The following is a 23,818-nucleotide window of genomic DNA, read 5'->3' as shown; positions in this document are numbered from 1 at the left end:
TGGTCGCCACATTATCAGAAGAATGTGATTGCACTGGAGGGAATGCAGAGGAGATTCACCAGGATGCTGCCTGGGATGGAACATTTAGGTTATGAAGAGAGGTTGCGTAGGCTTGGGTTGTTTTCATTGGAGCAGAGAAGACTGAGGGGCGACCTGATTGAGGTGTACAAGATTATGAGAGACATGGACAGAGTGGATAAGGAGCAGCTGTTCCCCTTAGTTGAAGGGTCACTCACAAAGGGACACAAGTTCAAGGTGAGGGGCAGGAGGTTTAGGGGGATGCAAGGAAAAACCTTTTCACCCAGAGGATGGTGACGGTCTGGAATGCGCTGCCTGGGTGGGTGGTGGAGACGGGTTGCCTCACATCCTTTAAAAAGTATCTGGATGAGCACTTGGCACGTCATAACATTCAGGGCTAAGATAAAAGAAAAATACTGCGGATGCTGGAATCTGAAACAAAAACAGAAAATGCTGGAAAATCTCAGCATTTGGGTTTCCTCCAGATGCTCCGCTTTCTTCCCACACTCCAAAGATGTGCAGGTTAAGACATGCTAAATTGCCCCTTAGTGTCAGGGGGATTAGCAGGGTAAATACCTGGGGTTATGGGGATAGGGTGGCACTGCTGTTGGTACAGGCTCAAAGGGGCGAATTCTGAACCACAGGGATTCGATGAATCTAAGTCTTGGCTCACCCGAGTCTTATCCTATCCCAGGGCCACCAGGTTTTAATATTGCTGAGAGGCAAAGTCGAAGGAATTGAGTCTGTTCTTCTCTCACCTTTTCCACAATTTAATTAAGCGGGCTGCAGTGCTGTTGCATCTCTGTGTTACATTACAACTGGGACATGACAAGATGCACCTGCCTCTCATCTGCCCAAAAATCCCCAAACCTAACAAGTGTAAATCGATGGTCTAATCACCAAACCTACAATTTACAGTACACATTGGCAGCTCTACATCTGCAGGCTAAACATTTTCCCCTTTCCCTGTAAATTTGAACTCCATCTTCACCAAAAAATACTTTTGTACCTTTCGACATTAACGTAATTAATCATAACTTAAACTTCAGAATGACTGGATTGGTAATGTTAAATTAACTTTGAAGTCTCACAGCATTCGACTTTGCAATCAATTTATTAGACAGACAATTGCAGTGTTTACCTAAAGTCTTGGCCACATCGAAGTCCTGCTGCATATAGCCAATACTCTTCTCTGTATTCCCTAAGGCCCAGTAAGCACTGCTCAGGGCAGAGAACACTGAGCCACGAAGCTTCAAGCTGCATGTTCCAATTTTCAGGGCAGCCTCCAGAACGACGACAGACGCACCGTGGTGCGCGGCTGTCAGCAGCTCCTGGCCAATGACAGATACGACCACAAAAGGGCTTTTGTCCAACTTCATTTTCTGTAGCTTCTGGTAGGTGGGTTCCAGGGATTCTGCAAACGAATCAGACGTTATAATCAATAGATTTTAGTGAAATAATGCAAATACCGCAGGTCATTGAATTACATCAGGATTAGAAATGCGGCACAGTGGTTAGCACCGCTGCTCCAATTTGGTCACTCATTTCAAGCTCAGTTCATGATGGCGGCACGGTGGTTAACACTGCTGCCTCACAGCGCCAGAGACCTGGGTTCAATTCCGGCCTCGGGTCACTGCCTGTGTGGAGTTTGCACGTTCTCCCCATCTCTGCATGGGTTTCCTTCGAGCACTCTGAACGCTCCCACAGTCCAAAGATGTGTAAATTAGGCGGATTAGCTAGGCTAAATGTGCAGGGTTACTGGGATAGGGCAGGAGGGGTGGTGAGCCTGGGTCAAGTTGCTCTTTCAGAGACCAAAAGAGAAAATGATGGAAAATCTCAGCAGGTCTGGCAGCATCTGGAAGGAGAGAAAAGAGCTGACGTTTCGAGTCCAGATGACCCTTTGTCAAAGCTAAAAGGCAGAGATAGAAAGTGGGAGATATTTATACTACAGGGTGAGGGAATGAAAGATGAGTCATAGCCACAAAAACAAGAGGAAAGGCTAAGAGGTGCTAATGGCAGCCCAGAGAGAGAATAGAAGGTGTGAATGGCCAAACGGCAGAGAAGCTGAAATCAGAGGGTAAGCTGTGACCGATGATGAAGATGGGCTCTTTCAGAGGGTTGGTGCAGACTTGATGGACCAAATGGCCTCCTTCTGCACTGTAGGATTCTTGACAGTATTCTGGGCCCAGACTGGCAGAAATAATCACCGGAAATCTCCAACTTCATCCACAACAGGGATTCTCTGGTGCAGCTGAAGTGAAGTATATTTAGTGGTATTACTAATACCGACCATATCAAGAATGTTACACAATGGTCCTCATCGTGCGATGAAATATTTAAATACAAATTGTTTTTTAAAAATCTGTGCCACGGAGCCAAAAGGAGAAGGGAGGAAGCCTGATTGCAGCAATTCAGGTACAGAGCTGCCAGAAAGATAGGCAGATTTTACAGATGCACCATAGAAAGCATCCTTTCTGGTTGTATCACAGCTTGGTATGGCTCCTGCTCTGCCCAAGACTGCAAGAAACTACAAAGGGTCGTGAATGAAGCCAGTCCATCACACAAACCAGCCTCCCATCCTCCCACTCTGTCTACACTTCCCGCTGCCTCAGTAAAGCAGCCAGCATAATTAAGGACCCCACGCACCCCGGACATTCTCTCTTCCACCTTCTTCCGTCGAGAAAAAGATACAGAAGTCTGAGGTCACGTACTAACTGACTCAAGATCAGCTTCTTCCCTGCTGCCATCAGACTTCTGAATGGACCTACCTCGCATTATATTAATCTTTCTCTATACCCTGGCTGTGACTGTAACACTACATTCTGCACTCTCACCTTCCCTACTCTATGAACGGTATGCTTTGTCTGTATAGCGCACAAAAAAATACTTTTCACTGTATACTAATACACGTGACAATAACAAATCAAAAATGCATGGATTTGGACACTACGTCACGCTCAAGGACGTTGGGGAGGGAAGAAAGGTTGGAGATTGGCTGGTTGTTCATAACAATGAAGGGGGGTTGTGGGTTTTGATGGGGAGTAGGGTAAAGGCAGCAGTTTGGTACAGGAATGGTCAATACCTGTGGGCAGAGAGTCATTTATGTCAGCACGCATAGGAGCCAGGAAGGAAAGTTGGATGGTAAGCAGCTCAATGGATGAAGAGGTGGTTCTCATGGACAAGTTGAGTCATACATCCTATGGGGAGAGAGAAGTGATACTAGAGAATGAATGAAACAGGATCAGAACTGGGAAGGAGCCAGGGGAGCTGTCTGGCTTGGTGAGCAAGGGAAGGCGGTGGAAATGATTGTCTCAGTCCTGGTAGCAAACATGTTTATGAGCTCCTCACATTTGTTGTAGGAGATGGAGGAAGAGAGAACAGGGAAGAGGTTGAAAAAGACGATGTGTGGTTGGGCAAAGAAAATGGGGCCTTATTTTTGTACTAGAGGAAAAATCTGGAGAAGTGCACAGTTCTGATAGAGGATCTTGAAAAGAAAGCATCATTGCTTATTGGCAATCGGTTGGTACATTGTAAGACCCTTTTGAATAGGGCCAAAAGTTGAATGAATGCTGCCGTGTATGTAACATATTCTAGTTTTCCAGTCAAGCATTGTCAGAAAATTAAATTTCTCTCACTGCAAACATGAATGTAAATGAAGGTGTACATGAATGGTTCATCATCCAAACAGGGTATTTATTGATGGCTCACCAATGGTTTGTGCTGCTGCCTCACAGCGCCAGGGACCCGGGTTCAATTCCGGCCTCGGGTCACTGCCTGTGTGGAGTTTGCACATTCTCCCCGTGTCTGCGTGGGTTTCCTCCGGGTGCTCCAGTTTCCTCCCACAGTCCAAAGATGTGCGGGTTAGGTTGATTGGCCGTGCTAAATTGACCCTAGTGTCAGGGGGATTAGCAGGGTAAATATGTGGCGTTATGGGAATAGGACCTGAGTGGGATTGTGGTCGGTGCAGACCTGATGAGCTGAATAGCCTCCTTCTGCACTGTAAGGGTTCTATGATTCTATTCTATGGATGCAAGTCTGTATATATGGTTAATGAAGCCATAAGATCATAAGAAGTAGGAGCAGGAGTAGATCATTTGGCCTATTGCGTCTGCTCCACCATTCAATGAGATCATGGCTGATCTGACTGCAGCCTTAACTGCATTTCTGGAGTCTGAACTCCATAACCCTTTTCTCTCTTGTCAATCAAAAATCTGACTCAGCCTCCTCTGCATTCTGCGGAAGAGAATACCACACATTCTCTCAGAGAACAAATTACTCCTCGCATAGGAGCAGAGGATGCTGGGAAAACTCAGCAGGTCTGGCAGCATCTGTAAGGAGGGAAAGCAGAATTCATATTTTGAGTCAAAGGACTCTGCTTTCTCCCCTTGAAGATGCTGCCAGACCTGCTGAGTTTTCTCAGCATCCGCTGTTCTTGTTTCAGATTCCAGCACCCACAGTTTTCTTTTCTTAAATTATTCCTCATCTTTGTCTTAATTATGTTTAAACTGTGCCTCTTCGTTCGAGATTTCCCCAAAAGAGCATCCACCACATCAAATGCCCTAAGAACCATTCATGTTTCAATGAAATCACTTCTCATTCTGTGAAACTACAATGACGATAGGTCCAAACTATCCTCAATCTTTTGTCGTAAAACTATCCTCAATCTTTTGTCGTAAAACCTCTTAATGGGCGGCACTGTGGCACAGTGGCATTGCTGCCTCATGGTGCCAGGGACCCGGGTTCGATTCCCGGCTTGGGTCACTGTCTGTGTGGAGTTCGCACGTTCTCCCCATGCCTGCATGGATTTTGTCTGGGTGCTCCGGTTTCCTCCCACAGTCTAAAGATGTGCAGGTTAGGTGGATTGGCCATGCCTATTTTCCCCTTGGTGTCAGGGGGACTAGCTAGGATAAATGCATGGGTTATGGGGATAGGGCCTGGGTGGGATTGTGGTCGGTCCAGACTCGATGGACCGACTGGCCTCCTTCTGCGCTGTAGGATTCTATGTCTATGCCTCTTCTTCGCAGGAATCAGCCTTGTGAACCTTCAATGAACAGGATTACTAAACTAGGTATATACCCATGATTTGGCAAAGAATGTGTGTGTGTGTTGATTAGCACATAGGTGTATATCCAAGCTTCAGCATAAGAAGGTTCACCGTGGTAAAGTGTGTTTTAGCAACATGATCTGGAATCTGTTACTGATTTTAGTTGGAGTTGCACCCATTTACTCAAAGAAGCTAATAAACAAACCTCACTTCAATTTGAAGGTGACACTCGCAGGAGAACAAGACAGACATACAGAGAGTGGAACAGAAATTCCGATTGAAGATTCTATATCAGCGTGAGAGGATTTGACTGCACCAGGATAGAACATAGAAACATAGAAACCCTACAGTGCAGAAGGAGGCCATTCGGCCCATCGAGTCTGCACCGACCACAATCCCACCCAGGCCCTACCCCCACATATTTACCCGCTAATCCCTCTAACTACACATCTCGGGGACAATTTTTTTTTTTAACCTGGCCAATCAACCTAACCCGCACATCTTTGGACTGTGGGAGGAAACCGGAGCACCCGGAGGAAACTCACGCAGACACGAGGAGAATGTGCAAACTCCACACAGAAAGTGACCCGAGCCGGGAATCGAACCCAGGACCCTGGAGCTGTGAAGCAGCAGTGCAAACCACTGTGCTACCGTGCCGCCCATAGGCTAGTGCAATCCTCCTCGTGTCCAATCGGTGATCCAATAATTATTTTCCACAGCATTTTGCGTGACCTTACCTCGCAGTGGAGACTTCATGGCAGCTTCCACCATCCCGACCAGCAGCTGCAAGCTTTTCGGATCTTGGGCCAGCCCGGATGCAAATGCAGCCAGCGCGTCTGCATGGCGGCCGAGATACTGGAGAGCAACACCCTGCCGGAAGTATGCCTGCAAAGGAGGACAGAGACAGCGTTGAGTGACAGGTGTGTGGTTCCTGAGGCTCCATCTATAAAACCACTCACAGTGAGATGAATGCATCATTTATTCGCCAAGAACTGACAGATCTTTCTCCACGGGCTTGTATATTTTCATAGATTCCACTCCTCCTTTGCGCAAACAACCGCTCCCCCCCACAGCACAATTAATTATTTTGCCCGCCATTTTGTCTGCGTGTATGGGCAGGATTTGCCACCCCTGCTGTGGTGTGTTTCATGGCAGCAGAGATGACACATCATTGGCCAGTGGCAGGATCTTCTCCACCCGCCATTGTCAAAGGGGTTTCTCATTGTAAGTATCCACCCATCTCTGCACCCCGACCACCACGAAAGCTACAGCGGGGGTTCGCCGTCACTGGAACTGGAAGATCCTGCCAGTGAGAATGGCTGGAAAATTCTGGCCACTGAGTTTGCTGTTCTTTATAATCTTTGCCTAAATCATGTACTATTTCTGGACTGTTATAATCCTATCGGTCTGGCAAATGAAGGGCAAAAACGCACTCATTGGCATTCACAGAATATTATTCATTGAACCCTGGGATGGTACAGCTTCTATTAAATAAAGTTTAAAGTTAAAGTTTATTTTATTAGTCACAAGCAAGCTTACATTAACACTGCAATGAAGTTACAGTGGAAATCCCCTAGTCACCACATTGCGGCACCTGTTCGGGTACACGGAGGGAGAATTTAGCATGGCCAATTCACCTAATCAGCATATCTTTCGGACGATAGGAGGAAACCGGAGCACGCAGAGGAAACCCACGCAGACATGGGGAGAACATGCAGACTCTGCAAAGAGAAACCGGGAATTGAACCCAGGTCCCTGGCACTGAGAGGCAGCTGTGCTAACCGCTGTGCCAGGGCTGGATTTAGCGGAAATGGCACCTCATTTGGGAAAGCCCACTGAATTAAATGCTACTCAGGAACTTAACAGGGTGTCGGCAGGCCTTCCTTGGGATCAAAGACCCTCCTGGTGGTGGATGTCCTGCCCACCAACAGCTGTTCACTAATCAGAGAGCAACAAGTTATATTGAACAGCAGTGCCACCATAGAAGTAGTGGCTGCTGCTGGTACTACATGATGTGGAGATGCCGGCGTGGACTGGGGTAAACACAGTAAGAAGTTTAACAACACCAGGTTAAAGTCCAACAGGTTTATTTGGTAGCAAAAGCCACACAATCTTTCGGAGCTCCAAGCCCCTTCTTCAGGTGAGTGGGAATTCTGTTCACAAACAGGGCATATAAAGACACAAACTCAATTTACATGAATAATGGTTGGAATGCGAATATTTACAACTAATCAAGTCTTTAAGAAACAAAACAACGTGAGTGGAGAGAGCATCAAGACAGGCTAAAAAGATGTGTATTGTCTCCAGACAAGACAGCCAGTGAAACTCTGCAGGTACAGGCAACTGTGGGGGTTACAAATAGTGTGACATGAACCCAATATCCCTGGCACTACAACCAATGAGGCTTGTATCAACATTGGATCCCAAGTTACAGGTGAGTGACGGCGGGAGGGGGAGTAATGGGAAGGTTGGTTGGCAACAAGGGCAAGGGATGGCTCTAAGCGGACCTGTCCTTCCCGTGCCATGTCCGTTGATCAGACACTTACTGCCTTTGAACGAGCGACCCCCAAGAAAGAGGCCATTTGGTGCACTGAGTCCAGTAATTTGAAGTACTGAAATGCTCAGACCAAAGATTATGAATTAGAAAGGTTCCTGCTACCAAGTCCAGGCTGACTACTCCTTATACTGGGAGATGATCATTGACATCATGTAATACTGAACTATTAAGCATTTATCTCCCTCCGCATGTTGGGATTATGTTGTCTGTGATTTCCAAGCTCATATCCTTTGCTTTTTATGAATGTCAGAATGGCTTGCTGTCATCCAGATGAGTCTAATTACAGGTGAGTGACAGCCGGAGGGGGAGTAATGGAAAGGGTGGTTAGCAACAAGGGCTTGATCCTAATCCGGATCGAGCTTGGGTCACTGTCTGTGTGGAGTTTGCACGTTCTCCCCGTGTCTGTGTGGGTTTTCTCCGGATGCTCCGGTTTCCTCCCACAGTCTGAAAGTCATGCTGGTTAGGTGCATTGGTCACGCTAAATTCTCCCTCAGTGTACCCGAACAGGTGCCGGAGTGTGGCGACTAGGGGATTTTCACAGTGACGTCATTGCAGTGTGAATGTAAGCCTACTTGTGACTAATAAATAAAACTTAAAAAACTTTAGCTGTACTAGTAAGTGGTGATTCAACTATTTCATTCAAACAAGAGTGGGGGTCTTGTCAATGTTCTGACCGACATTTCTCTTTCATAGAATCCCTACAGTACAGACAGAGGAGGCCATTTGGCCCATCGAGTCTGTACCGACCACAATCCCACCCAGGCCCTATTCCCGTAACCCTCATTTATCCTGCTAATCCTCCTTACACTAGGGTCAATTTAGCATGGCCAATCAATCTAACCTGCAAAAGCCCAGTCTGCAGGTACAACAGGTGATCAAGAAGGCAAATGGGATGTTGGCCTATATTGCGAGGGGGATAGAATATAAAAGCAGGGATGTCTTGATGCACCTGTACAGGGCATTGGTGAGGCCGCAGCTGGAATACTGTGTGCAGTATTGGTCCCCTTATATGAGGAAGGATATATTGGCATTGGAGGGAGTGCAGAGAAGGTTCACCAGGTTGATACCGGAGATGAGGGGTTTGGATTATGAGGAGAGGCTGAGGAGATTGGGTTTGTACTCGTTGGAGTTTAGAAGGATGAGGGGGGATCTTATGGAGACTTATAAGATAATGCGGGGGCTGGATAGGGTGGAGGCGGAGAGATTCTTTCCACTTAGTAAGGAAGTTAAAACTAGAGGACACAGCCTCAAAATAAAGGGGGGTCGGTTTAAGACAGAGTTGAGGAGGAACTTCTTCTCCCAGAGGGTGGTGAATCTCTGGAATTCTCTGCCCACTGAGGTGGTGGAGGCTACCTCGCTGAATATGTTTAAAGCGCGGATGGATGGATTCCTGATCGGTAAGGGAATTAAGGGTTATGGGGATCAGGCGGGTAAGTGGTACTGATCCACGTCAGATCAGCCATGATCTTATTGAATGGCGGGGCAGGCTCGAGGGGCTAGATGGCCTACTCCTGCTCCTATTTCTTATGTTCTTATGTTCTTATGTTCTTTGGAGTGTGGGAGGAAACAGGAGCACCCGGAGGAAACCCAAGCACACACGAGAAGAACGTGGAAACTCCACGCAGACAGTGACCCGAGACCGGAATTGAACCCGGGTCCATGGCGTTGTGGGGCAGCAGTGCTAACCATTGTGCCAGCGCGCCACCCAACTAACAAGAGCAAAAACAAAATAACTCATTATCGACCTCGCTGTTATTTGTGGATCCTCCGGTGTGCAAAATATATACTAGGTTTACCGGCATTAAATCTTCACACGTCAATGAAATAAATTAAACGCGAGAAGCGTTGAGGCATTTTGAATAGAGCTGACAAGAGGCTATGTAAATCTAAAGTAAATCTTTCTTCATTCTCCAGTTTTCAAATATAACTGCTCTTTTTGTCAATTTCTGAAAAATATTCACCAACATTTTTCTCATGTTTTTTCTGAAGGATCTGAAAGACACACATGCCACATGCAAAACTGCCTGTCATGTTATGTCACGCGTGCTCTGCGCAAAGGCAGGTCCTTTCTGCTGATGTATCATCCGGAGCCTGTATGATCCCAGAAAACACAAAAGGACTGCCAAAAGTTGTGTCACTTTCTTGAAGATCCAACTCTATAATTCTATTCAGACCCATCTTATACTCTGATGTGATGTGAGAGGTAGTTATGTCTCATCTGAAAGGCAGTCACTCCATCGGAGCAGCACTCCCTCAGTACTGCACGGAAGTGTCAATGGAGAGAATGGATTTTTTTCTCTGCCAAGGAGGTTGGATGAGCTGAATCTGCATTTAGCTTTATGATTCAGAGAGCAAACAAAGGAGACCCTTTAACAAACTCGTCAAGACCATTACCACAGAATATCCTGACTTTCTCAATCAAGGCGTCGTCAAAAGACCGCAAGAAACTACAAAAGGTCGTGAATGTAGCCCAATCCATCACACAAACCAGCCTCCCATCCATTGACTCTGTCTTTACTTCCCGCTGCCTCGGCAAAGCAGCCAGCATAATTAAGGACCCCACACGCCCCGGACATTCTCTCTTCCACCTTCGTCCGTCGGGAAAAAGATACATAAGTCTGAGATCATGTCCAACCGACTTTAGAACAGCTTCTTCCCTACTGCCATCAGACTTTTGAATGGATGTACTTCATATTAAGTTGATCTTTCTCTACACCCTAACAATGACTGTAACGCTACATTCTGTACCCTCTCCTTTCCTTCTCTATGTACGGTATGCTTTGTCTGCAGAGTGCGCAAGAAACAATACTTTTCACTAATACGTGACAATAATAAATCAAATCAAAATCAAATCGTCAAGCTGGACTGTTCACAGATTTGTAAATTTATTAGTCACAAACAGTCTTGTAAATAGCATAGTGTCCATGTTGCTCAGGAGAAACACTCTCATCTCTGGGTCACAGTCCAGGAACTAGCAAATGTTATCAAGGCTGACTTTTCCGTGCAGCGCTGAGGGAGTGCTGCACCATTGGAGGTGTTGCCTTTCAGATTAGCGATTAAACTGAAGTCCCATCTTCCCTCGAGGGTGGATGTAAAAGATCCTGAGACACAAGTCAAAGAAGAATAGTGGAGTTCTCCTAATGTCCCTGCAACCAACATCTAAAGCTGATCTATTTCTTTCATTATTTTTTGTGAGAGCTCGCTGTGTGCAAATTGGCCATTGCTTTTCCTATATTGTATCGGTGACGACACTTTAAAAGTACTTGTGTGGTTGCAAAGCACTTTGGAGCATCCTGAGATGCCATAAAAATACAAGTCTTTCTTTTCCTTCTTTATAAGTAACAGGGATGGGGAAAACTGGAAAAAGAAGTAGCTCCTGTGATACCATTTCATTATTGTTTCAAACAGGTTATTTGGATGCAGAATATCATCTGAGTGGGGGTTGGTTTAGCTTAGTTGGCTGGATCGTTCGATCATGATGCAGAACAATGCCAACAGCGTGAGTTCAATTCCCACACCGGTTGAGGTTATTCATGAAGGCCCCGCTTGCCCATCACCTGAGGAATGGTGACCCTCAGGTTAAATCGCCACCAGCCAGCTCTCCCCTGGGGGAGAGCAGCCTCTGGTCATCTGTGCACTTTGACGACTTTACCTATTATCTGCGCATCACATCAGGAATACAACTAGAGCAGAAATGTCAGTGTAATATAGTGATAATTGCTGGTCCTTGTAACACTGTCACACAATATAATCTGAGCAATGCAACTGAAAACTAAACATTCAAAACTAATAGCCAGCTGCAATTGAACTGATAAGGCAGCAACTATGACCAGTGAAAATCAGAGGATAAGCATTCCATTTCAATCAACTTTAATTGTTCAATTTGCTTTAGTACAACATTGTTGTTCCCTTGTTGGTGTTCACAGTCTGCATTCTCCACTTAACACTCATTCCTCTAAAATATATATCATTACTTCTCTTGTGAGATAGTAAACCGTTTCATAAATTATTTATTAAAAAATTAATTCATGTAAATATGTAGTTAAAAGGGACACATCTTTTGTGTCAACCCTTTGGAAATCAGTTATTACGTTATCATAAATCTGCAAATATCCAAAGTTTTTACAAACTCAATATAAGCAGAAATCATTCATGGAATAGACAAGGCTCACAACTAAAGCTAAAAGCACTGAGACAGAAGATAAGCCAAAATCTACATGGAAGCTTACGATAAAACCATAAGACATAGGAGCAGAATTAGGCCTCTTGGCCCATCATATCTGCTCTGCCATTTAATCATGGCTGATATTTTTCTCATCCCCATTCTCCTGCCTTTTCTCTGTAACCCCTGAATCCCTTATTAATCAAGAACCTATCTATCTCTGTCTTAAAGACACTCAATGACCTGGCCTCCACTGCCTTCTGGGGCAAAGAGTTCCACAGATTCACCACTCTCCGGCTGAAGAAATTCCTCCTCATCTTTGTTTTAAAGGATCGTCCCTTTAGCCTGAGGTTGTGCCCTCTGGTTCTAGTCTTTCCTACTCGTGGAAACATCCTCTCTACGTCCACTCTATCCAGGCCTCGCAGTAACCTGTAAGTTTCACTAAGATCCCCCCTCATCCTTTTAAACTCCAACGAATACAGACTGTTCCTCTTACGACAAGATCTTCATTCCAGGGATCATTCTTGTGAACCTCCTCTGGACCCTTTCCAAGGTCAGCACCTCCTTCCTCAGATACGGGGCCCAAAACTGCTCATAATATACTGTGCCCCGCACCCCATGCCACACTGGAATGTCAGCATACTGGGCATTTAAATCTCTGGGGCGGAACTTGAACAGAAAACCTGTTGACTCAGAAGCGTAAGTGCTACCCAACTAGAGGGGTAATGTGGAGGACAGAGAGATAAGGGCCGGAATTTTCCATCTGTTCATGCCGGCGGGATTCTCTGGTCCTGTCACAGTGAACGGAGATTTTGCTGAGCACCAAATTCTCCGTCCTCGCTCGCAGCGGCGGTGGGGCGTGAACGACCAGAAAACGCCCCCCAAGGAGAGCAAGATTAGGAACGGAAGGGAGGGGACGGGAAGGCTAGTGAAGGGAGAGTGAAGACAGCTGGAGGAAGAGAAACAGTCAGGAGGAAGCGGAGTGGGAGAGAAAGAGGAATAGAAAAGATGGAAGGATAAAGAGAGGGAGAGGGAAGCTACAAAGGTGAGCAACATTTGTAAAACAGACCTGACTAGGAGAAAGGGTGAGCAGAACTTTGAAACACTGAAGCCACATTTCATTAGTCAGTTGATAGGCTGTGCGGTGGTGCAGAAAAATAGGTTTAGCTTTGTACCAATTTAACATTCTCAGTCACACAGCAATGAGCAGCTCCACTCTCCATCACAGGGAAAGAAAAAGGAAATAGAATCTGAGTAGAAGGCACCCCAGGCCGTTTGCACTCGTTTTATTTGTACCAACTGCAAAGATGCATTGGCAGATACCTAGGGGCATGTTATTTATATGTCCTGCACGCGGTATAAAGGGTGGACTGAAGAGGGAACGGGGGAAAAAGACTCGCTTCATGAAAAGTACTCTGGAATACTAAATGATGCTGTCTCACATTGTTAATTTATTGGAAAGAGAAGGATGTACATTTAACAGGAACAGGTTATTTCAATGTCTTTAATGATGCAACAATGCTAGATAGAGGCCGCGATCTTACCACCCATTCACGCCACGCTCCCGCAGCAGCCAAGTCGCACATTTTGGCGACAAGCCAAATTTCCGTTCGCTGCAGTGGGATGGGAAAATCCCGCCGACGTGAAGGGTCGGAAAATCCCAGCCAGAGTACTGTGCAGCCAAGAAGCATGATTAAACCGTTACAGCGTCAGGCACACCGCTTTAACCAATTCAATCCTTAGTTAATACAACTTAAATTATTCACTCATGCTCATTATATTGTATCTTGTTGAAATTAAACATTGTAGTTATGATTTTTTAAAAACCACTTTACTTCACTATCTGTGGAGATAAATATTCACACAAGCTTTCAAACAATTAAGACAGATCTGCTGCAATATTTTCAAATTGCATAACTGACTTGTAAGATGCTGCTATTGATAACACAAATTTTGGAGCAATTCTATTAAGATATACAAATCAGTAATATTGGTTGGGTCACTCGTTTCGTTCCTACTACAAACATTAACCTAATTGATCTATAATTTCTAGACTCATATTTCACTTGTATTTTTAATACTGGGGGTAGCATGTACTGAACGTCTGGTTCGGTACAGTTTCTGTGCTTAGTAATAAATGTTAGCTTGACCATTAATTATTTCAGCTTTCAATGCCCCACTGAATACTGTAATCGTATGCAACTTGCTGACAAGAATACTGTCACATCTTTTTCAAAGCCTTAAACAATCTAATAGACAAGCAGATGTAGAGATGGCTTTGCAGGCCAAGTGATCAGGCCAGAACCTGTGGAATGGAAGTGCGGGAAGCCGGGCCAATCGGGAGCAAGGGCGTGCTTCCTGGTGACGGGAGGAGTTCAGTTGGAGCCAGCGAGGAGGAGAGGGCAGACCTGTGCGATGTTTCTGTCAAATCCCGAGGGGGGAATTTTCCCATCCCACACTACACGGGAATCGTAGCGGGCGAGGGAGGGGCAGACCAGACATCGGTCTGTTGACCTCGGACGGGATTTTCCAGTCTCGGGACGAGCGCAGCTAGAAAATCCCGCTCTTGAAATGTAAATGCTCATCATAGTTTAATAAACCCTTTTTGTTGCCACATTGGGGGGAATTTTACCATTTTGAGTCTAAGTGCCGGATCTGGGCATCAATTAGATCCGCGCCTGGAATCCTCTTTCCAGCACGCCCATACGCGTTTTGCCGGCTCTGGTCCGATTCGCGCTGTGGGCGGGGCTTAGCGCTGACGGACCGATCAGAGCTCTGAACTGCGCATGCGCAATTCGAAAAAAATCTGACAGAGCGCGCCCGGGCGTGAAAACAAAGCAGAAAGCAGAGAGAGCGGCTCTCTGACGTTCATCCTCTGGTCGGGGCGGGAGGGGGGTGGGAGGGGAGCCATCTCTCCCGCTCTCTCGCACCTGCAGGGAAGAGTAATCTGTGGCAGGTAGTGTAGCAGTGATGGTGCCAGGAGGGATCGGCCGCAGACAGGCAGCGGAACCCCCCCGACCAGAGGATGAGACGTCACACCCCCTCTCCCCCTCCCGCCCCGACCAGAGGATGACCTGGGTCAGAGAGCCGTTGCAGGCTCTGACCCCGCTATTCGGAGGCTGCAGCGGCGACTTCAGACTTTTATTTTGCAGGTTGGTAACAGCGCGGACGCGGATCGGGCCAGAAGACGGTAAAGTGGGATTTGGCGGTAGGGTTGGGCGCGCAGTTCATTAAGTCGATTTAAATGCATGCTAATGCATTTAAATCGTCAGGCCGCCTGATTCGGGCACGGGCCGGACCCATGCCCGAATCGGGTGTCGGTAAAGCCGCGATCTGCTCGGAATCGGGTGCAGATCGCGGTATAGGCCCGATGCCCAACTTTACCGCGATTTTGCGCCCGAAAACGGGCACGAAGATTTGGTAAAATCAGGCCCATTGAGTCGCCTCCAGTTATTACAGAAGTCATACTGACCTTTCTTAAATGTGGAGTCAGCTGTTAGTTACTGATCAATGCCACATGGAATCGAGCAGGGGGTAGAGGCAGTGGATGGTGTTGGTGGACTATCGCTCACTTTCATGTCCCATCTGGTTAATTTTGTTCGAATTGTTGTGGGGTGTTAGTTACATCTCAGTAGGTTTGATGAAGTCTTTGTAATCTTTATCAGGTTATCTGTAAGCCTTTATTAACTACCAGAAACATTTACAAATAGTAAGAAGTCTCACAACGCCAGGTTAAAGTCCAACGGGTTTATTTGGAATCACGAGCTTTCGTCAGTGAGTGTTTCCAAATATACAGTAAAGGCCACAAGCTGGGAGCTGTCCCAATGTTTAGGTCTCCACGTGGCTCTGTCTAAAAGCAAAATGACCCCTCATTCTGCACACATCCTCTTTTACATCACTGCGTGGGCGCTACTGTATTCAGTCCAACGTTAACCCTATTTGTATCAGACCTTTATACTACACCAACCCCAGTCCCATTTCTCTTCCAGGAATACCTTCCTTGAAGAACCACTGCTCTTCTCTCTGACATAATTTCTATTTTTCTCTTTCCAACTGTACATTTCTACCTTGCTTCAGTTCTGCAGAAGGATCATTCAGATCTGAAATGTTAACTCTGTTTCTCTCTCCAGACCTGCCGAGTTTATCCAGCATCTGGTGTTAGACTAGTTTGCTTCATGTTATTACTCCATTCTCAGTATTACGACTACTATATTATCATGACCCATCTCCCCCCTTCAATTCAAAGGCTCCGGACACCTGAAGGCTTTGAAGGGGATAGACTCTGTCGCTTCTGCCGACTCTAGCTGTGCATTTGGAGGTTGTTCTGGCATCTCGGGATGTTTCCATCCTTTTCTACCATTCCGTTGTTCAGCTGTTCAGTGGTTGTTACCTTAACCCAATTAGACCATAAGACATAGGAGCAGAATTAGGCCACTCGGCCCATCGAGTCTGCTCTGCCATTCAATCATGGCTGATATTTTTCTCATCTCCATTCTCCTGCCTTTTCCCCATAACCCCTGATCCCCTTATTAATCAAGAACCTATCCATCTCTGTCTTAAAGACACTCAATGACCTGGCCTCCACAGCCTTCTCTGGCAAAGCGTTCCACAGATTCACCACTCTCTGGCTGAAGAAATTCCTCCTCATCTTTGTTTTAAAGGATTTGTTTTCGCCTGAGGTTGTGCCCTCTGGTTTTAGTTTTTCCCACTAGTGGAAACATCCTCTCCATGTCCACTCTATCCAGGCCTCGCAGTATCTTGTGAGGTGGGTGAACACTGTGCTGGTCTTCTTGGTGCTTCTTTCAATTCCTCCATTGCCGTATATGTCGTTGTGATATAAGTTTACGTTTAAAACATGGTACCCTCGTTCTCACTTGTTTCACCATTTTACCCACGTTTCTGAGTACTTTCTTCTTTTCTGCTTATTGTTTGAGCTCATGAATGTTTTCCTTCAGCTCACCAGTTACTCCGGTGAGTGGAACTGCCTTTGTTTCAGTCTTATCTGTGGAACCCCCAGTCTGACAGCTTCCCCTGGACATTCAGTTCTTTTTCAATGTTTCCAGCCTGGTCACTGACTGCTGTTTAGACTCTTCAAATTCATTCGTTAGATCCTCAATGCATTTCTTAGAATTCTCCTTGATTGCTTTCAAAATCTGCTTTCAATGCTCTTCCATACCCCACATCTCATCCATCATGCTGTTGGGATTGGATCGGAGTTCAGTTTTGGTTTCCAATTCTGCATTCAAACAACTGCTCTGATTCATCGGCAATTCCTTCTGTTGCCGGCATTGTTCCTGACGCTTAATAGGTTTCTGATGTTTGATGCTCATCGGGTTTCAACTGAAGATTTTACCTTTGTTGAATGTGCTTTAATAAGTTCCTTATTTAAGCTTCCAAGTGTTCTACTATCTCTGAGCGACAGTCCAGTGTTCTCATCCAATCTCATTTTCCCATAACGAGCTCAAGCTTTTGCGTGTGGGAGTTTATTCTCCGATGACTAGTTTTTCTTTAGCAGAATATAAAGTCTATTCCTCAAGCTTATTCTGTAATTTTACCTGTGCCAGTTGTTTTTGAGAGACTTCACACTCTTTCATGAGAACTTCTACCTTTGCTCATTATTCTAGGTTCTTGATTTTCATTGCTTCATACACACACATATAGTTGTAAATATGTTTTTCCAAGTTATCTTCCAAATGTCCAACCCTTTTCTTCAGCGCTTGCAATCTTTCTAGCACCACTTGACCTCCCCCCAGAATATAGAACATTCTTGTGTCTTCTCTGCTAAATGGTTCTTCAGTTCTTTCAGAGTGTCAGTAAATACATTTTGTTTCACTTAACAATTTTCCAGCGGAACAAACTTTGACCCGAGAGATCTTTGTAGCATGTAAAGATCATTGCACTTTCTTTGTGCAGCATAATTATTTTGTCTTTAGTTTTCTTGCAGTCTCATCGAGGTTATTCTGCTGTTCAATGTAGTCTTTACTCCTTCGTTCCGCTGAAAGCTTATGTACTGTTTCTGAATTTGATCTTGAAGGATAATCAGCTGTTCTCTCAACTGTTGATTTTCTTGTTCAGCTCCTGTCTTCTCACCCTGCACTTCAGTGTATTGCTTTGTCTCTACTGATAGCTCCAATGCAGCATTATTCAAAGTAGCATTCAACTTTTTTTAACTCCTGGTGTTCTTCCAGGGGCATGTATTGGTTCTTCAAAGAGTCTTTCAAGCAACAAGTTGTCTCCATGCTTAGATCTGCACTGGCTCTGTCCAACACCACACTGACCCCGAGGGTGTGGGTCACATGTTTTCCTACATCACTGTGTGGCCGGTGGTGTACTCAGTCCTACATTAACCCTATATGTGCCAGATCTTGAGACAACAAGAATAAGATGGTCATTAACGTTTACTCGTAAAAAGCCTTTGTGTCATCAATTAAATTCTTCCTTTATCATTTTCAATGGAGACTTGAGTTTGTTTTGTTCACAAATGATGTTGAATACAAGAGTAAAAAAACAAGGCAGCCTGACTGGGCATCATCACAAAAGTATTCAGAGTATGGTAGTGATTATCATACAAATAATATGTAGCTAATTCTATTCGTGTCAGAACTGCCAAGACTACAGCAGTCATTTTGAATAGCAGAGGAAATTAAGGACTTTCCTGTTTGTGTTGACCATTGTGGTTTGAACATTTCACTGTTGCCCGAGTTAATGTGACCTGTCGCGTGATGGGGTTATTTTGCTGCTGTGAGCATCTGGAGTAAGAGACTAATAATCCTGGCGTTGTCTCTAATTGTCTCTTGAGTTTTTATTAACTGTTTCAACCATGAGTGATTGCAAACCGCAACGGGCCCAACTGAACTTATTCAACTCAGTTGGACGTGGATCAGATTCCAGAGGGAAAATTTGGAACCTTCTCCTCCACAATAAATGTGAATGCCAATACATGAGTGAATCATGTGTTCTCTTGTACTAACCATTACTTAGCAATGTCACTGCACGCGATCGAAGTTCAATGGGCCAAGGTCAGATCCGTACCACTGATCATTACTGTGGTTTATTTCTCAATTCAACAAAGAGAAATCTGTGCAATTAACACTGCTGTCAGTTCATGCATTCCACATAGAACAGCCTGCATTTGACGTAATAGCTTCAATTTTCTCTCCATCTTTTATAATGTTTAATTCTCCACCTGGATGGAATTTGTGCTCTTGCGCCAATAAAAGATGCAGTCTACTTCCAATTATTGCGTGCGACATACACTGAGTAAGTATCACTTGGCATCAGTTCTGTCCCTTATCATTTTATACTGCCTAATCATCAAATGAATTACATTAGCAAACCCCTGTTACTTTCCCCTCATGGTGCTTTTGATCCTTGGAGCTAGTTATAATGTGTGTGAGGTGTTATGCCACATCCCCATTCCCCCGCCAGCAATATTGACACTGGCAGATGAAACTATCTGACACTGCACCATTGATATTTTCCAGAACCTGTGCGGTCCTATCAAGGGACGTTATGATATGTGGAGGCAAACATATACGTACAGAAGGTGCACCAAACGTAAGGATAAAGGTGCATAAAGAAACACAGGTGCAAAGATCTTTCCCTCACCAAATACTATAGATATTAAACTTCAAAACGTACCAATGCTGAAACCTACTTACTATAAACACTGGAGTACTTGACAGCACAGCGCCCAGAGACTCATTAAATATACTGAAGACTCAGCCACTCTTGCTGCTGAGACTATCATATCCAGTCTATTTTTAGTTCCACCACAGAACAGAGTCATTCTTTTCTTCTTTCATTCCATCAAATGCTGGCCCTCACAAACTCACAAGATCTTGAAATATGAAAATCCACTTATCTCCGACCAAAGCACTTGAATTCAACCAAACCTATCTTCAGGCTCATGAATGACATTTTTGGGAACAGTTTCTAATTAAAAGGAATATGGCTGTAATTAATACTCCACAACATTTCTCATTACAGCTTTCAGGGTCCTTATAAGCAAACCAGCCATGAAAAAAACAATATCAACAAAACCCAATGTGTGACACTGAAAATTCATGTACATGAATATTTAATTCTCTTCTTTATGGGGTAATCTTGATTACGAACCTATTGTTAATGAAGTTCATTGCGTATCATTTATTAAAATGAAAGGACTGTATTTGGTCGCAGAAAACATTATTTAATGTTAATTAGATTTTACCGAAATCGGCAGTATTAAAGAACAGCAATGATGAATAATCATCAGTGTCTTTTATAAAGGAGTAAACAATCAATTCCTGAATGACTTTGAGAAAGGATAATTGCAATTTTATCTTTGTAAATTTGAGGTGGAATTTCCACATAATTCACAAGACACAGATCTACAAAAATATACATACTTTGCTTATTTTTTTAATAAGAAACTCCAGTACGAATAGTGTAAAACCTTTCTTTTATAAAGGTGCTTCTTATACTTGGATATAGTTTACAATATACACTCTTGCATGCCATATGTATCATTTATATATATATATATATATATATACACGTGCCATTGTTTAAGGTTACTTAATCACAGGGGCTGAAATGTGGATCTCATACAGTGACTGCTTGTGCCAATCTTACAGGAGAGTTCATTGAACAATGATCAAGATAGGTGACAACTGAGAGACAGTTGATGACAGCGGTGACCTCTGGAGCCCGATTCTTTCAAAGGGCATTGGAAAAAGCAAACAGAAATGAACAGCTCAGCCGGCTGAGAGAAGAGAACCCAGAGAAAATAGAGGCCAGCCTCGGGTCACTGTCTGTGTGGAGTTTGCACGTTCTCCCCGTGTCTGCGTGGATTTCCTCCGGGTGCTCCGGTTTCCTTCCACAGTCCATAGATGTGCGGGTTAGGGGGATTGGCCGTGCTGAATTGCCCCTTAGTGTCAGGGGGTCTAGCAGGGTAAATACATGGGAGTTACAGGGATAGGGCCTGGATGGGATTGTTGTCAGTGCAGGCTCGATGGCTGAATGGCCTCCTTCTGCACTGTAGGGAGTCAATGATTCTATTCTATGAAATTGAGAGAGCTCAGAAACGTGTGGAGAAAACCACAACAGCAACGTGTGAACGTTGAAATGCAGAATAGACCTTACTAAAGGCACAAGATAGAATGTTCTTCCTTCCCTTTCTGCTGCCATCAGAATTTTGAATGGGCCTACCATATATTAAGTTGACCTTTCTCTGCACCCTAGCTCTGACTGTAACACTAAACTTTGCATCCTCTCCTTTCCTTCTCTCCTATGTACTCTACGAGCGATATGCTTTGTCTGTATAGCACAAGAAACAATGCTTTTCACTGTATCCCAATACATGGTGACAATATTAAATCAAGTCAAATCAAATAATGTTAAGATAATGTAGAGCCAAAGAATGCACAGCCACGGGCCAATGTTTGTCTAATTGTATTCATTCTGGAGTGCCAATATAACACATTGGGCTGTATCACTTTAATGTGCGATCAACAGAGCTTCGAGTTACATTGAGACAGCATGGCAATGCGGAACTTTAAAACAATGCCCAGAATGGCCACACTGATCCCTGTTACCGCTGTGTGAAACCGGGGGGGAAAAACAAATGGGCAGTCAGTCGGCTCACAACCCCACCCACACAGCATGCTGTCCTCACGCATCTCAGACTGAAATGGAAGCTGATCACTTGATCTACAATATAAAGTGGACAGATCCACAGCACAATAATGAAGAAAGCACACAGGAGAAACTGAGGTACAGAAATAAAAAATCAGTATAATTTACAGCAAGTGTCCGTTCAATAAATATGTTTGAAATGCAAGACATTTATTGCATTATTGATGGAGTTCATTGATTTAGTATCTAGTTAATATTTGATCATCACAAAATCCCAAACATTTGAAGAAAAGATGAAATACTTTTTTTAAAAATTGATTCTTTAAAATAAAACACTTTGCAGAAACAGTATTTGCCAAATGGGGAATGAATGCAGTGATGAGAATGGTGTGTTCAAATAACAGTGCCCTTCTATGGTCTCACACTTCTGTACCCATTGCAGTGGATATCACACTCTGGAGAGAGAGCACAGAGGAAGATAAGCTTACACTGCAGTCAACCTCTTGGCAAGCTGTTTCAATTCCACCAGTCTCATTGGGAATTTGCTTATTCTGGCTCTTAAGTACCAGGTTGGCTCAGATGCTAGCACTCTCGCCTCTGAGTCAGAAGGTTGCCGTTTTAAGTCCCCATTCAACGCATAATTTAGGTTGACACTTCAGCGTTGTATCAAGAGAGTTCTCCATTGCTGAAATGCGCTTCCTTTCAGATGAAGCATTAAAGCAACCCCCAAAAGCCTGTTTGAGTGAACATAAAATATCTTATGGCCATATTCAAAGAGAAACAGCGGTTCGATTTTTTTTCCGCTTCTACCCACCAGCAAATAAAAAACCCAGACTGACTCTTAATCATCTCGTCTACAATTTCCAGCACTCGCCACATCGGAGAGTGGCAGGAGCAAACAGAATATGCAAGTCCAGAATAATACATAACTTGTCAAACCCCTATTCTAAAGTTTGTACAGAGGAAATGTCACAAAGTAAGCCACCCTGCATAAAGCAGTCATTTACAGCATTGATAAAACCTAAAAGGGGATGAAATGGAAAAAGAGGCTTGGTGCATTAATCACACACTGTTCCAGATTTTAAATCCTAACTTAATCTCTGCTCAACCCTTCAAATGATCTGTATCATGTCAGAAGGCTCCAGTTTCACCCTGGTAGCTCCTTGAGAATCCTAAGATCCATCTATTGGTACAAAAACATTGCTGTGCTATTTAATTTCCTCTAAGGCCCTACAGATTTTTAAAATACTTTCTGCAAGTTTTAATTCAAATAAAGAAGCCTTGAACTTTCTAGAATCCCTACAGTGCAGAAGGAGGCTATTCAGCCCATCAAATCTGCACCGACTCCACAATCCCACCCAGGCCCTATCCCCGCAACCATACATATTTACTAGACTAATCCCCTGACACTTGGGTCAATTTAACATGGCCAATCAACCTAACCCGCACATCTTTGGACTGTGGGAGGAAACCAGAGGACCCAGAGGAAACCCACGCAGACACGGGGAGAATGTGCAAACTCTACACAGACAGTGACCAAAGGCCAGAGCTGAACCCGGGTCCCTGGCGTTGTGAGGCAGCAGTGCTAACCACTGTGCCACCGTTTCTATGATATTGTAATTTATCATAGAAACCCCCATCCTAACACAGGTGGGAAGAAAATATATATAAAATAATGGCAGTGGGACAGATAGACAGGGGAAGAATTGAAAACATGTCTGTAAGCAGCTCGATAGAAAGTTAATACTGCATGACAAGATTTCACTCACTGTATTACCGCTATCAGGGTCACACAACATACCAATTCAATCTAAAAGCTTTTTGCAGCCTTTTCATTAAGCACGCAACGTCAGAGTACAATCAAATGATCTAATTATGAACGCCATTTCCCATGAGTAAAAGGCCAATCATTTACTAGTGATTAAGTCATGAATGAATTATATATGCCTGTCATATACCCTCCCTTGTCATGTACTCTGGTCAATAAGGCTTTTAAAGTTTTTTTTCCCCTGAGGCATTCATTCTTATTAAAATGGCGATGAACTAACAACGCAAATTACAAAGTCTACACATGCAGATTATAGTGGGATTTAGTTGGCTGGCATAATCAATTTTAAAAGCGTTTTAATATTACAAATAAGCCTGCTACATAAAATACATTCGAATGGACGAAACAAACTAAAGATGTCACTTATTACCAAATATCTAAAGATGTCAGAATTGATTCAGGAACAAATCAAATACTGGATCAGATTTGAGATTCTGACTCTGTTCTCGGCCTCACTTTACCTGAAGCCGTTCTTCACAAACATCCTCAGCGCACTGTGGCACACCTTATACTGGTTTAGATCTTGAAGCAGCAACAATTCGCTGTCTTTAAGCAAGAGTTAGTTTCGAGGAGTTTGACAAGGAGGAATTG

General features: G+C 44.3%; 1 protein-coding gene across 4 annotated transcripts in view; it reads right to left on the bottom strand.

Annotated features, from left to right (window-relative positions):
• ttc28 (tetratricopeptide repeat domain 28) overlaps positions 1 to 23,818 on the bottom strand; it is a 764,757-nt gene that overhangs the window by 309,110 nt on the left and 431,829 nt on the right. For all 4 annotated transcript variants that reach the window (XM_078227381.1, XM_078227383.1, XM_078227382.1 and 1 more), the window contains exons 3-4: positions 5,800 to 5,947; positions 1,160 to 1,432 (exon numbers count right to left, since the gene is read on the bottom strand). In XM_078227381.1, the coding sequence (XP_078083507.1) occupies positions 1,160 to 1,432; positions 5,800 to 5,947 (421 nt within the window). The remainder of the gene's footprint in view (positions 1 to 1,159; positions 1,433 to 5,799; positions 5,948 to 23,818) is intronic.

This window comes from Mustelus asterias, chromosome 13, assembly GCF_964213995.1.
Source record: "Mustelus asterias chromosome 13, sMusAst1.hap1.1, whole genome shotgun sequence".
NCBI lineage: Eukaryota > Metazoa > Chordata > Chondrichthyes > Carcharhiniformes > Triakidae > Mustelus > Mustelus asterias.
Note: the sequence above shows the minus strand (reverse complement) of the source record. Positions and strands in the feature narration are given on the sequence as shown.